Source organism: Haemaphysalis longicornis, unplaced genomic scaffold (genome assembly GCF_048455015.1).
Source record: "Haemaphysalis longicornis isolate Haplotype H1 unplaced genomic scaffold, Haemaphysalis longicornis Haplotype H1 scaffold_107, whole genome shotgun sequence".
NCBI lineage: Eukaryota > Metazoa > Arthropoda > Arachnida > Ixodida > Ixodidae > Haemaphysalis > Haemaphysalis longicornis.
In genome coordinates, this window is record NW_027526212.1 from 823,513 (window position 1) to 839,084 (window position 15,572).

Consider the following 15,572-nt stretch of genomic DNA (forward strand, 5'->3'; position numbering starts at 1 on the left):
TAAAGAAAGCGCATTCATAGGCCTTTCGTAACTTGCTTGGAAACCTAATTTGGCAACAGCTTCCACAGCGCCCCAGTTATCCCAGACCGTGTTCTGCTAACAGCTTGGTAATCTTTTGTGGCCAGACACACCACGCCAAATCATCTTATTGTGTGCTGAAGTACAACACGCCATGATTTAGACTGATGAATTATGGTATTTAATGCGCCAAAAGTTCACACGTCATGAGGCGCGCCGTAGTGGAAGGCTCCTGAATAATTTTAACCACCTGTGGATCTTTAACGTGCACCGAAATCTCGTATACACGGGTGTTTTCGCTTTTCGCCTCCCAAAAAAAGCAGCCGCAGCAGCCGGGAATTGAACCCGCGTCCTTGGGCTTAGTAGCACAACGCCTTAACCACTGAGTCACCATGACGGCCCGCACCTTAATTTCAACGCATTCAATCAATTGAGGTAACCTACCTAAAACCAAACACTGAATTCTGGGCACGAATTACATGCGGCAACGCCAGGCCCGGATAAGGAACCAAGCAGGGGCGCGTGCCGTACGTGGTAGAAATTGATTGGTCCGGTCGATTTGGCGAGACAAGTCGCCCTCGGCTGGACATAGTGGCGACCACAGCTGTGCCGATAACACCCTTTATTTTCGAAAAGGAAACTCCTTTCACCACAAAATATATACGACTCCAACGTCCACCAATGCTCCAACACCTCACAGGCGATAAATACTTGCACGCCGCACATAGTTGACATGAGATTTGGTGGTCTTTTGGAGTGTCTAATCACGGTTTTGTTGACTCACCTGATAGGCTTTAAGTTTCGGTTGCGTTGGGACGTCTTGTCTGGCACTCTTAAGATGTAAATGGTAGACTCAAAACACGGGGTTGCCGCGTTTGCTTCTCACGTATTGGCTCATACGCCCTCAGCCGGCCTTGCCGCTTGGTTTTCGGTGCGTTGTTTCGTCATTGCAGGTTTTGCTTCATTAACGCGATAGCGTTATTAGGCCCACTTCAGCGCGATAGCGCTATTAGGCCCATTTCTCGATTTTCGCGTGCGTGCTTCCCGTTTGCTAAGAGCCGTGCTCATCAAGCGTGCGCTGAAATACGCCGCCGCTGCCAACCGGAAGCTACCTACAACTGAGACAGGCAGGTGGGAAGTTAAACTGGATCTTCATCACGTGAAGCACCAGTCGATATGTGAACGTGAAGACTGCTCGTAGCTCGGAGACGAAGAAAAATATACGTGAATACATCTGGGGCGGCTCCTGCCCAGAGAAGATCGTTCCAGGTTCTGTGTTCCGTAAACTGCTCGACAGACCGTCGTCAGCCGTGCTCGCAACTGATGCCATCACACCAAAGCGATTTTCCCATGGCACTGTTATGCCGGCATCAACATTGTGTCAAGTAACTAAAAAGGCCGTGTCTAGAGTGCCGTCCGACGGTATTATAAGCACTCCACTATATCGACGTCCACCGGCATTTTGTGACAAAATGGCCGCGCCTGGAAATACATCGCTCTAGATAACGTAAATCTAGGCAACCTAACCTAAACATAACATAAGATAACCTAACGCACACGAAGAAATAATTTAAAATAGCAAAACTAACCCAAGGCATAAAAATTACAGTTAAAAAAATGAAAAAAAACATCCGAGGCAAGAACCGGCCTCGAACCGCAGACCATGAGATCAACAAGCTAAGACGGATCCTCTACACTACAACGACAGACCCGTGGGCTGGTGCTAGCCCAGTGTTAAATATTCGCATGTCGTCGGATGGCACTCTAGCCAAGCCTGCAGCAATCAGCTAAAGTGCCGTTGCACGCGACTCTAGACACTGCGAACTAAAAATAGGGGCAGAAGATTAACGCCAGTGTTTGAAAAACCAAGGAAGGCCTGCATTATAAACGGAACAAAACTAAAATATCTCCAAAAAATAAAACCAAGCTTACAGCGCTCAATTACACAAATTCGTATTTTATTTGAGATATTCCCGTGGTTCCATCACGACCCCAAATGGGTGGGGCAAACGCGTGATGGCACTGCGCGGCCATGACTAAACAAAACACCGAAAAATATTTCAGGATATCCCCACCGAGAAGACTCACGCAAAACGCCTCAGAATAGCCTTACTGTGAAGCCTGAGAACCGTTCCTACAATCGCCGAAATACAGAAAATCTTTACCAAATTGGGTCACACTGCATAACGCCTGGCCAGCGGAACACCAGCAGTGAAAGAGAAAACGATAACTCATGCAGGGACTTGATTATCGCACAGCCTGTTGTACCAAAAACGCACCCTCTCCCAAGAAAAGTACATAAACACCTTCATCAAAACAGATATAAGGCAGCCATCGACCTACCCAATTTTTCCGTTCTCCGAAAAGGTCCTCAACTGGGTGTTGTAAAACCTTTGAAGACATCAGTGTAGCCATTCTCCAAGCGCGAAGGAAAAGGCTCTAAAAAATCGGGGCGGGCAATCGTATCCAAAATAGGCATCCCCTCCCTCTCTCCCTCGCGGAGCAGTAGCTGGGCTCCTTGATATACATACCACCCATCCAGCGAAGGCCAATAAAAACGTTTCCCAACCGAAATCATTGATCCAAACTTACGCAAGGACAGGTGACTAGCCAGGATCAAATTCCATAAAATAAATAACCGAAAACATGCAAACAAAGTATTCCCCGGCGCCGAACTGTGCGAAAGTACCGAGGCAACAATCGTCACAATGGACTATCCTGGCACTCTTCATGACTGCCTGACCTTCAATCACACAGAAAAGGAACAGGCGGAAATTGTACGAGTCCTTCCGGCAATCCAACCACTGAAACTACCAAATAGAAGCATAAACATCATTAGAGACTCTCATGCAACATTTCAAAGATGATTACAGGCGGAATACCTAAAACATTTGATGCTGCTTGCCAAGAAGCACGCGAACTCCCATGCCGTGCTCCTTGTGACCGCAACTGCCACACTCCTCTCCTCGCCAAATATAGAGAACTTCTGTTCTTTCTAAGTCTAATGAGACAGTCCTTCACGGGCTGAAGAGTCGCAAACTCTGCGCAGGAAACAGGCCAATCTGTATATCCACACATCTAAATGGCCGAAAATGTTTGGTTGGAAACATTCGACGTTAACCGGAAACTGTGCATGTGTGGAAGACATACCCTCTTTCACGAAACCCAGCCATGCCCGAGAGTATTCTCACGAGGGAACGACTCAAACATTACATATGCCGTTTTTGTGAGGAAATGGGAGGCAGCTTTTCCTAGCTTGTCAGCTCAAGATCAGCGTGAGCTGATTGAGAGGCTGAAAGTGCTCAACGCCAAGCACCCGCAACCTTAAGTGACACAAGCGTAAACTGCGTCTGTCTTTCCTTTGCCACGGCGTTTTAAAACCGTTGAAGCTAGTCGTGTCCTCTTGAATGACCGTCGTTATTAGTTAAGCATAAATAATAAATGCAGTATCTCCGTTTGAAAACGTTCCCTACGCGTTGACGTACCACTATGGCGTCTTACATTTTAAGACCAAAACTAAGATGTCACCGCAACTTTTCTTTAGTTTCCCGTGGCCGCTATCTGTCCGCTATCGGCCGTACTCACCAAGTGTCCGCGAAAATGCATTTTCGCCGCCACCCCGAAGCTATGAGCCAGGCAGCAGAGGCCGAGGCCGAGGCTCCTCTTAATAAAATACAGCTAGCCGCCGTGGCACCTCGATCTTGTGTCGAAAAGACGACAATGATTTTACAGCGCAGACGATAAAAGTACGCATTTTCAGGAGGTGCCACGCCTGCGTAGTGAAGTTTGTTCTCCCTCCGGTCTGTGGCAGCATGCTCGGGAGACACGGACGCAGCTGTTCCCGCAACCTATGCCATCGCAACAAAGCGGCTGTGCACCGAAAATTTACAAAATAAATTTTCGGTAATTTACGCGCCGAAGCCACACGTGGGCTGCGATGCATTTCCCGCTATTTCACTAGCTTGGAAATCTCCAGCGTGCGTCGCAATCTCAAAACATGGGGGTTTTTATTTTCTGCTTCCAACAGGAAAACTCCCGCCGCGACCGGGAATCGAACACTCCTCCTTGGACTCAGCAAAGCTAGGCCCAACCCACTAAGCCACCGATGTGAGTTTGCCAGTTAGATTGATGCCGGCACGAAAATTTGGTCAGCTAACTAAAACAGGCCAAAAAGTTTTTAAGTCAGCCTATTTAAGTCAACTTTAGGGCAGCCTTAATGGCAGCCTTTTGAAGTCAAATAAGACAGTCTCAGCAGAAACGAACTAAAATTAAACCCAGTACATAGCGAATCATTACATGAGCTTTCAAACTACTCTTGACTATTCCCGTGTTTCTCTGCCGCAAGCTTTGTTTGGCAAGCAATGGATGGTGCCAAGCGGTCAAGTTAAAATTCGCCTTCATAACAGATACGAAGCCTTATACGTGCCGACAGACGGACGGACGGACGGACGGATGGGCGGACGGACGCACTGACGGACACAAGGAAGGAAGGAAGGGAGGAAGGAAAGAAGGAAAGAGAGAGGGAAGGAAAGAGGGAAGAAAAAAGGAAGGAAGGGAGGAAGGAAGGAAGAGTAGAGGGCGGAGGTCATAGACGTGGCCTTCGGCCTGCAGTGGACGGAGATGAGCTGGTTTTGCTTGTGATGAGGAACAACTCATTAAATCTTATCTTTATAGCGCATTGAGGAAATCCAAGAAAACACTCTCGCAGCACCCATAGAGCACCTGGGAAAGCAAAATCAAGACGGGCCATCGTAGGAAAAACAGGCACCCCCTCCGTCCCCCCACCCCCACAAAGAAAGGAAACGATTGGACGCCGTGGTGGACGTCACCCATCTAGCGACTCCACATAAAAACTGTTTGGTACCGAAAGCATCGATCAAAACCACACAAGGGCAGTCATTACGACAGAGCACCAAGCACATTCGAAATAACTTTCAAAATCATGAGAACACAATTTACAACGACTTTCGGACGTACGAAAGTATGATTCAGCGATTGTCGTAGTTAACTGCCCCGGAAATCTGCATGACCTCCCTACACATACAAGAACGACGAAGCAAAGTCGGATCCAAACTGTTATTAATACGTAGCATCCTTATAGACTCCCAAAGGGCATGTGACTCTTGGCTGCAGGAAGATTACCTAAACGCTTCAGCAAGATACTCCCATCCACAATAAAGAAAGTCACCTGAACATGCGGACACAAAGCTCTGTAAGATAATAAAGCACACCCACAGGGAGAGAGAAAAAGCAGGGTAATGTAAAATGGGGCCCCCCATTAGAGACCCCAGCTGGAACGGCCACCAACCCGACCTGGGAGTTCGGACCCTGAGCTGCACGGCTCCTTCTACTGCCCACGGGGAGGTTGCCCCATTCAAGCAGTGTTGGGGTTTACCGAACGTTTCCATAGCCCGACTACCTCAGTCCCTTCCACGAAAAACGCTAAAACAGTCTCCTCTTCCTATGCGTAGGAACACGGTCATTCTCCGTGCAACAAGGGTTCCCAATGCCGACGAATCGCAAACCTTGCGCAGAATGAACATAAACTTATACCTACAAATTCAGATAATCGAAGATGTTCGGCGGAGACATCAGACATTAACTTAAAAGTGGGGTAAATTGTGGTACATATTCTCACGTTCTTAAAAAACAGATTATTGAAGAGAACAACCACAGCACCAGGCCCTGCGTTTATATTTCCCTAGCAACCCAAGCCAGACGCATGGAACAAGGACAAGTATGTATGAAAAAACTCCCACCTCCCCTCGCGGGAACCCCTGTGTAGATGCGACGCATAGGCGGAGCTGCGAAGGGACCGCGTTTTATAGCGCGCATAACGTTGAGGGGACTGCGCAAGCCGGTCCCAGTCGATGACGACGTTGGCGTACTTGTAAAGCGGCGTAGCCTCTAGGTGTTTGAGCCAAGCGTGGATGTTGCTTCGCCGGAGAACAGCACACCGGTTATATGCGCAGCGCGCCCGAAGGAGAGGAAACCGCGGAAGAGAGAGTACTGCACATGCGCCGGCCCCAGCGCGTCTGCCACGGCTATGACGCAACGTGCCGCGGCTATGACGCAACACAATCCAACACAATCCACTTTAATCCAATCCAATCCAAATCCAACCCAATCCAAGCCAATCCAATCCAAGTCAATCCAAGCCAATCCAATCGAATCCAATCCAATGCCCCTTGCGAGAGAGTGTTCGCTATCGGAGAGGAGAGGGGGTGAGCGGCCGAGAGCGGCGGAGAGCGCAGCTGGCGCGGCGAGGAGAATGGGCGAGGGGCGGACAACGCCGACGACGCCGGAGGGACAAGGCGAGTGAATCGGATGCTCTGCATCTAAAAGGCGATGGCGTTAATGATTCGCCGAAGTCTAAAACAAGGCTCAACTACAAGAAGGAACACGGCACGCGGCTTACAGTCACACGAGTCCTGTCACATTTAGTCCGGGCGACGCGTGGCGGTGTAGGCAGAGAGCAGTCACGGCATGGCGTCATTGGTGGGGGCCAGGTCGCGCATGGGTGGTACACCACGTTTTGGGCTTTCGCAATTGCAGCGAACGCGGCCCTCGTAGACGCACGGTCGTTCCCTCACGATGCCTGACTTGATCACTTGCTGACGGTACGTGCGGGATTTATCAGTAGATAGCCGCGGCTACATGCTCGAGTCCCGGCGTCCGACGCCTCTGTGTCACCGAAGCATTCTACCCACACAACTTCTGCTTCCTCTCACCAGTTTCACCTTTGTTACTGGCCGCTTCTTATTGCACGCTAAGCGTGACAGTCTGGGGGGAGTTACCCCCACGATGGCAGTTATGATGCTTCTCTCAGGGTAAATGGAGCGTACCCCACAAAGCGCGTCTTCAGTTTCGTTTTCGTATTCTTCGTTGGCTTCGTTTCACGACATGGTTCCCCATCATGTACGCAACCTCACCGTGTTCAAAGGTACGCTCATCGGCGAAAAACTCAACTATTACATATTCTATTTCTATCCCGACATGGCAGGCAGCTTTTACCAGCTTGCAAAGGGCAAGTGAAGGAGCTGCTGCATCGCTTGAGCTTCGTACAATATGCTTACCCCTTTTCCCGAACCCGAACAATTTCTTCCTCAACATATACCTTCCCTCTCTCTTTTTCTCTCTCTTTTTCGCTCCAAGACATTACAGAATAAACACTTTGAAACACTGCCAGTGCCACTGCCACCTTCTCGCTGAAACTTGCCACCTTTCCGCTGCCGCTACCTTTCACACTGAAATTTTAAGGTGCAGAAGCGCAGGGTGTCGCCGTCTCTTGGGTGACTGCAATTTTAAAAATCTGCACAAATTCAGAGAATTGTCTTCTAATGCGCACAATTCTAATGGCGCTTGTGTAGAGTCCAACTTTTTACAGCCAAATATGGCTATGGGTAGCCAAACACGTTGGATTAGTATAGTGTTTTTAGATTCCTGTTGTGTCTTTTCGTCAATGATGTAAATATATACCATTATAGCGATAAGGAGTCAATACTTTGCTGAATATGTTTTTTTTAATATGCAAGGCGTTCTGCAGAGTTCGTCCGTCTGCGCTCTTTGAAGCGCAGAGGTTTTGAGGGGCCCGACATGTCGTCTTAGCTTACCCGGTGTCACGGTATCCAGCCACCAAAGTCACGCAGCGTCACGAACCCAAAAATGGGCTTCGAGATAACACCCTCTTCCCAAGGACCGGATCCAACCTAGGTGCCTCGCGTTACGAAGATGACGTCTATCTCATTGGGGAACAGTGGCACACGTTCCTTATACGCAAAGTGTTGGGTGTAATTTTGCGTTGGGACGTTTCTGACGAGATTTACGCGACGAGATTGACGCGTTGGACTTAAAATAAGTATACAATAATATAAAATAAGAGAGAAGAGAGATTAATTACCGCATTAATTACACCAAACTAATGAAAACTGTCTGCAGTGTCTCTTCATTACCCTTTTCGAAGTTGCGGCGACCTCTCTTGCCTAATTTCGGTATCAACGCCAGGATCATGCAGAAAGCAGTCAAGAAAAGGCGCCACAGGGCCGCACTGAGTTATTGCTCCGAACGTGACAACTTTCACGTCGAATTTAACTTCTTTATTTCTTATTCGCGGTTCTAACGTACTTTTAAAGACTGTCGGTTTAGTTCTCGGTTCTTCGGGAAAATACATGAGATGGGTAATTTTTATGTCAGATCATTTCACGATTTTATTGTTCATATTTTTCCTATTTCTTCATTTTTCAAACTTCCATCTAAAAAATTATCCCCACTTCCACTATTATAACGATTAAAGGTGTCACATCAGCAAACTCTGCAATTATGTAGAAATACAGCGCCTTGCACGGCTCAAATAATTCCACTATTTTAATTGGTATTTCCAATCCTCTTTTCGGAAATAGTTTCCTTAAAATTGGGTTAGGGGGGGGGGAATGTGTAAGATGCACAGTTTTCATTTTGGGAAATCATTTTTTATTAAAATTTATTCGTCTTACTCTGCTTAATTTTTCATTTTTCCAAGCTTTTGTCCGGCGCATTATCTGAGATTTATGTTATTAAAATTATTAAAAGAGTTTTAGTTTCAGCTTATTGTTCATTTCAAAAAAGTAGTACAGTAATAGTAATATACAGACGAGGGTCCCAAAGCTAAAAAGTGTAACGGGACCCACGATGAATTACAACAAACAATAAATTAGATAAAGTAAACAAGCAACATGTAATACGAGTGAATGGCAATCAATTATACAATATATTGGGGTGAGTAATCATTATAAGTTAAAGAACACATCAGGCAACAAAACGCAACGCGAAGAAAAAAAAAAGAAAAAAGAAAGAAGAAAATAACGTCTAGTTTAATGGCGGACATTGTCAATCAAAATACAATTATTTAAATTGCATAACCAAAAACACAAAGCCCCCAAGAAAGCCCATTAACAGGCACCTAACAATTCAACAGAAAACTTCTGAGGGCCTTTTTACAATAATGACAAATTTCCTCCAATTTTTTGTTTTGTGACAATGCAGGGCATTTAGCGGTCCTGGCTGTGAGGCTACTCGAAAGAAAAATTCTACGCATTAAAATACTTACTGCTAGATTTTCTCTCTTCGGTGACCTTCCGTGCTCGTAAAGCGTAGATCGTAAATACAGCAACTGCGCCCCGAAACGCTCTCTGGGCGTCGATGTAATGCTGTCCAGCCGTATATCCTAACACCCAAACGTAGATATCGTCTGCAACATTTTTTCTCCGTAAAGTACCTTCACCTCCAGAAGCTCGGATTCTCTTCATTTGTTTCTGTTAGTTGGGAAACTTTCAACAAAGCAGGTCATCACTAATGCGTAGACGCGGCAAGTTAAAAGGATGGGGCTAGAGGAGTCCGGTGTACAGTGCTAGGTTTTAACTGACTGCGAAAAGGTATTCACAGATTTCCTGAGGGCGCTGAACCGCTAAAGTCGGGGAGGAACAGTGGCACATCAGGTCACTGCAAAGGTTTGGAATGGAAGGCATGATTCTCTCCGGTGTTAAAGCAAATGTAGTAGACATCCGAAGCTTACTACGTATAATAAGTTTAGGGTGCTCTACCGCAGGTGCTCGGATGGGAAGCAGTGGTGGGTGCTGATGGCGATGAAAGACAGAAAATCCAGTGTGGTAACGGTAGCGTCTTAGGCAACGTGTTGTCTTGCTGAATGCCTATGGTCAAGTAAACGTCTCCAGTGCGTGTTGTTGTTCTTGATAAAGTCACGTTCATGCGAACAAGCCTAGAGCTGCTTCCTTAACTCTGATCATTTGCGATTGCAGATTTATTCGCCACCACGTATGAAGCGGTTTGGACGCCCTGAATTGTTTGAGTAGTGTCGTTGTTTGCATTGGACAGCCAAACAAATGAACAGGCGCACTTTGATCTATACAAACTTCACTTGTCAGTGGACAACTGTCATAAGCATGCATGTCAAAGCCATCTTGCAGTAGTCGGGCCTAAGTGTGGCATTCCAAAGACATTACTTCTTATAACGCCCTGCGCTAAATTGACAGTAAAGTACCAACTAGCCCAGAAGCAAGCTGTCATCTTCCAACGACATTACTTCTAATTGTCACCCACTCCTCCAAAGCTTGACGGGAGGCTATTTTCCTTATGAAATCACGCATATTATCAGCAATGTGTGCATCCTTGAGTAAATGCACGTTTCTCTCATCCACGTTTTCGCTTCGCTTTTCATAAAGCAATCCCAGCTGTCCTAAACTAACCAGTATTGCAAGGATGTCACGACCAATATTTATGACAAATATTCTTCTTCTTCAGGGCTGGTTTATTTCCGTCATTTTCCGAAATGGAAAATCGTAACCAATTCTGCGGTGTGTCGTCTAAGAGCGACAGGTATTGCGGCAGCCGGAACAGAAAGAGCAGTTGCTGTTCTCGAGGTATGGTTATTTCTTGCGGCGGTTAGCAAAGCCTGGCCCGCGTATCTTACCAATGAAGCCTCTATCGGCCAGACGGTAGTATTATACCGCAGTCGGCTTTCTAAATTGTAGCACGAGCCTTCTTTTGAAACTTGTGGGAGCTCGGTACGGGTAGCGATTGTTGCTTTGATAATAGTGAAGGGTGACCGCTTGTTGCCTATTACAAGCCGAAACCCATTGCACTACCTACACATATCGCAGTGTTATATAACTACTGTTTTCTGCACCACATTGTCTTGAAAATTTAACTCACGAAACTGCAACATTTATTCCTATTGCATACTTCCCACCAACGCACTGAACCGGTTACTTGGCGTACTTTCTCATCACTGTATCATATGTTTCAGCTCATCCAGGCCCTCCATATGATGGAAAACTGGAGTCGTTGCCAAACTGTGAATTGTGGGACATTTTCAAAGGGAATGAAAGCACAAAATGTGACGAGTTTTTCAAGTGTTACTGCGACACTACGAACGTCACTACAGTTAACCTGGGGGATATATGCTGGGGCAAGACCGGAGAGGTTGTTCCGTCGTCTGGTAATGGTGACAGTGAGGAGGAAGGCAGCGAGGAGGACGAGGAGGAGGAAGACGAAGATGAAGACGAAGAAGAAGACGACGATGACTCCGATGAGACGGTGAAGGAACAGGAGGAGAAGGAAGGCAAGGAGGAAAAAAAAGAAGCGGAGAGGGAGGAGGCTTGAAGTACGCCGCATCAGCGTTATTTCGCCGGCCTGTAAATTTGTTCAGGTTTGGCAATAAATGCCGTCGGGTAAAGCAGTTTGCCAGATTCCAAAAGTACCATGGTGCTTAATTTCTGTGCCTAGCTCGTTCGCGAATTACAATAAATTGTTCACGTAACATTAAATTTCGAACAATGCATTTCATCCGGTACAAACGGTTTAGCAAATATTGGCCTAGTATCTGCTCGCTCCGCTGCAAATGTTAAAAGTCAATAGTCTTCTGCAATACCTGCCACGTAACTGACTCTCCCCTCCTTCGCAAACCCTTCCGCTGTTTCCCTCACGTCTCGCTCCCCCCCCTCCCCCAACCCCAACCCGCCTGTCCATGCAACAGATGTTTGATGAATTCAATTCAATCTTCGAGCGTTAGCGCTGCTGCTGCTGGGCCATCTTTTCGTATTGTTTGTTTGTTTGGTACTTTTGCGCTCCAGACAGCAGCTCAAGGATTGGGCAATAGCGTTTTTAGCATTTTGTAGTAAAATACTGTATTAACGCGTTTTTTGTGTTTGAGATCGTGAAACCAACGCCCACGTTTCGTCTTTTCTTAGGCAAACGCTTATCGTGCATAAACGAACACTGCTAGTATTCGTTGTGCCGTCATGTTTTCCTTCAGATATGCCCACAGGTCGGCAAACTCACTCATGAGTGCACTCACACACCCCCCACTCACCACTCATGAGTGAGTTGTGAGTGAGACTTACCGTCGTTTTGGCATGGTGGGTGCGAGTGCAAGTGAGTGCGAGCGCCACTCACGATGAGCCCGGTTCACCACTCGCGAGTGCGAGTTCCACTCGCGGCGAGCTCCGCTCACCACTCATGAGTGGCGAGTGAACGCGTGCTTCTTGCGCGATGTGCGGGGCTTACCGCGGTGAGCATCACTCGCGGTTGGCATTCATCGCAGGAGCCGCTTGCTGTGGTAATTGCTGCGGGCGATATCCACTCGTACGCACAGTTACCAGTTAATGGAACGACTGCCTTTAGCTTCTAGAATATGTGGCTACTCCCCTTTATAATTCAGGCACCGTGAAACCAACTCTCCAGTGACCTGTTGATTGACGAATACGATTTGGATGGACGTCTGACGCCATATTGCACTGATACTCTCACTGTCATGACTCATTGAGGGGCTGTTGCGCACACTCTCGTCGAATGATGTTTCTGGCTCGCAGCGTTTTGTGTTGGAATTAGTGTCGGTAACGTCGTCGCAATAAAGCTATTGCCCCTACTGCTGAGCGCTGCGATGGAGGCATTAGGAAGCACCGTCGTCTAGTGCCGTAGTACTTGGTGCACATAATTGGCCGGCTTGCGGCAGCTGTCAAATGGTCGGCTGTTCTGAAGCGCAAATTGTGAGTGCCCGTAATCGTTTGAAAAGGTAAATGCAGATGTTCACAGATTCGCGTATCAGAATGGCGAAACGGTTCGAATGGGCGAGTTGCGTGTTGTGGAAGCAGTAGCTCATTTTCCAGGCCTTGGCGTATTAACGTATCAGTATTTGTCATTACTTGTTACGGCGGCGCTGTTATGATACTCGCTTTCACGCGGACTTCGTCGTCGTCCGTGTACCGATGGCGTAGGGGTATTATGACCCCTGAGTGGTGTGACGAATAGTGAGCGTTCTCGGCAGTCGGATAGCGTAATTTTTGAGTGGGTGAGTGAGTGAATAGGGAGTTTTAGAATAGGGGGACCCAACGCTCCGCGTACCCCAAGCGTCTTGGGGCTTCGTACTGCGCATACGCAGAACCCAAGCCGTCTTTGGGGTTTTGGGTTTGCGTCTAGCGCGCACGCTATTTTGCCGAAAAAGCGGGCGCCCCAAAGCTGGAGTTAGCGTTCTTGAGTCGCTCTCGCAGCCAGCGAGACTGCGCCTGAGCATGGCTGAAGCGAAACCTGCGGCTCGTTTCTCGACTCACCCGATCAACTACGACGATCGATGAGCTGAATTTGTAGATTCCGCGCGTCGTTCGCAAGAAATGGATGAAGGAGGCAATCGTGAAACGTTTTCTGCCTTCGGAAACAGTCCGCGCACACGCCGGCCGCGCACGCCAGCTCGGCACACTCAGCGGCTCGAACCGGTGCAGACCACGGTAGCAACCGCTTGTCGCTGCTCTTCCGAATCAATCTGATCGCTAAAAGGAAGTTCCACATGCGAGAAAGTAGGTGTTAGTTTGATGAAAAAATGTGCTAGAGATTGTTTTCAGGGCTTATTTTAAAAGCGGCGATCAGATATCTGCCGCGATCCTAAGCCTACGCTGACCTGCCGCGGACGTTCGGCGATGCGACCGATCGCCGCGGCGTGCGGTGCGCGGAGCGGCCGATGGCGCTACCTGCGCGGAAGCACCGAAACAGGCAAAGCAGATGTCTTGGTCACCGATCGCTCAAACACCAGTTAAAGCTAAAATAAACTTCCACATGCCACAAAGGAGATGATAGTGTGGTGAAAAGTCGTGTTATGGATTGTCATTCGCAGTTGCACAGATAGCAGCGATCAAATATCCGCCACGACGCTAAGCCTAAAGTTCCCATCACTTGATCCGACCCGAGCAACACAAGCCGGTTGCGGGCTGTCGGGGGCGCCCCTCTTCTAAAACTCGCCACGCGCGACCGCCTCGCGTTTGGGTTCCCCCAACTTCTTGGGGGAACCCAAACGCGAGCCGTCTTCACTTGAATGCGTCTGCATGCGTGTGCGCCTTCACTTGAATGCGTCTGCATGCGTGTGCGCGTGTTTGCGAGTTCGTATGTGTGTGCATGCGCGCACTTGTTCAAGTGCGTTGGTGTGTGTGTGTGCCTGCATGTGTGCTTCTGTGCGTGTGCGCGTGTATGTGTTCGTGTGTGTTGCGTGCGTGTGCGTTCTTGCTGTGCATGCGTGTGCTTGTGTGCGTGCGAGCGTGCGTGCGTGTGTGTGTCCGATGACTTATTCTCCCCGTTATTTCGTATACACTTTCGAGGTGAACTTGTCTCGGTTCCCGGTGCGGGCGCATGACGGCGTAGTTTAGGATCAAGCTGCGGTTTTGCTCTGCGGCAGGCTGGGGCCGTTTAGGGAGGGGCACGAGGAGCGAGGCGCGCACCAGGCAACTCGTCTCCATGAGGACGCCCGCGCTGAAGTCAGGCGGCGCCGTTTTGGCGCGACCACGCGGCGCCACGTCTCTCCCTTGCCTTGCCTCTGCCAAGCGCTCAAGGCCAAGCGCTCCAGTAGCTTTCCTCCGCCTTGCTTGCTTTTTTCAATATTTTCGTGGCGGTTTTTCCTGGACACTCGCTCTGCGCCCTTTTCACCTGGGATTATTCTTGAAATAAACCGTTTAGAGGGTTTTCCAGAGCAAATTGACTGCGCAATTTTAGTGGCGCGGATAGCGCGCTTCGAGATATGAATATTTGCGCTCGCTAGCTATTTGCAAGTGGTGAGTGCGAGTGCGAGGGAGTGTAAGCGGCGAATGCGAGTGGTGAGCGTGAGCGCGGATGAGTGCGAGTGGTGAGCATGAGTGCGAGCGAGTGTGGGTGGTGGGGATGAGTGGTGAGCGCGAGCGAGTGTGAGTGGTGGGGATGAATGGTGAGCGTGAGCGCGAGTGAGTGCGAGTGGTGAGGACGAGTGGCGAGCGTCAGCGGGAGTGAGTGCGAGTGGTGAGAGTGGAGGGGTGAGTGTGAGTGCGAGTGAGTGCGAGTTCTGATAGCGGAGTGGTAAGCGTGAACTTGAGTGAGTGCGAGTGGTGGGGGCGAGTGGCCAGCATGAGCGCGAGTGAGTGTGAGTAGCAACGGCGGAGTGGCGAGCGTGAGTGCGAGTGAGTGCGCGTCGTGACGGCGGAGTGGCGAGTACAAGTGCGAGTAAGTACGTTAGGATAAATATACATTTTTTGAGTGAGTGTGAGTGAGTGGCATCCAGTTTTGCCGAGCTATGGATATGCCTGGTGCGTTCTTTTCGCTGAAGAGTTTTGAGAAGTATGAAGCGTTCTGCGTTATTTAGTAGTTTATGGAAGTTTTGCTTATATACACGTCTTGTTCAAAATTTTTTTACGTTTTGGCGGGGTGGCTGCAACGAGGGGCAGAGATGCGGACCAAAGTTTCTTTGCCTTTAAAAAAACATCAAAGGCTGAATAAAGTTTTGTAACACCCAAAGAACCTTACGTTTTGTAGATTTTTTCGCTATAATTCGACGACCAACGACGCCTCATTTGCTAAAAAGCAAACAAATAAAGCTGGAACTTTTTGTCGTGTTGCGGCCTAGCCGTAGGCCAAGCGCAGCCGCGCTGCCGCAAGAAACGGTAAAGGGGCTGAGCCACCGACGATGCGGGCGAGATGATGACAACCTTTATTCCGTGCCACCGGCATACATATATATAAAACACACATGGGACCAGTGACGTCATGTA

At 48.5% G+C, this 15,572-nt stretch overlaps 1 protein-coding gene and 1 pseudogene across 1 annotated transcript in view; one reads left to right on the top strand and one right to left on the bottom strand.

Annotated features, from left to right (window-relative positions):
• The window catches only part of LOC144160571 (uncharacterized), a 174,857-nt gene extending 163,571 nt beyond the window's left edge, over window positions 1-11,286 (top strand). The window contains exon 5 of the mRNA XM_077691829.1: window positions 10,820-11,286. Within this exon, the coding sequence (XP_077547955.1) occupies window positions 10,820-11,175 (356 nt within the window). The 3' untranslated portion in view covers window positions 11,176-11,286. The remainder of the gene's footprint in view (window positions 1-10,819) is intronic.
• Window positions 11,287-15,423: 4,137 nt separating this feature from the next.
• The window catches only part of LOC144160576 (uncharacterized), a 35,967-nt pseudogene continuing 35,818 nt past the window's right edge, over window positions 15,424-15,572 (bottom strand).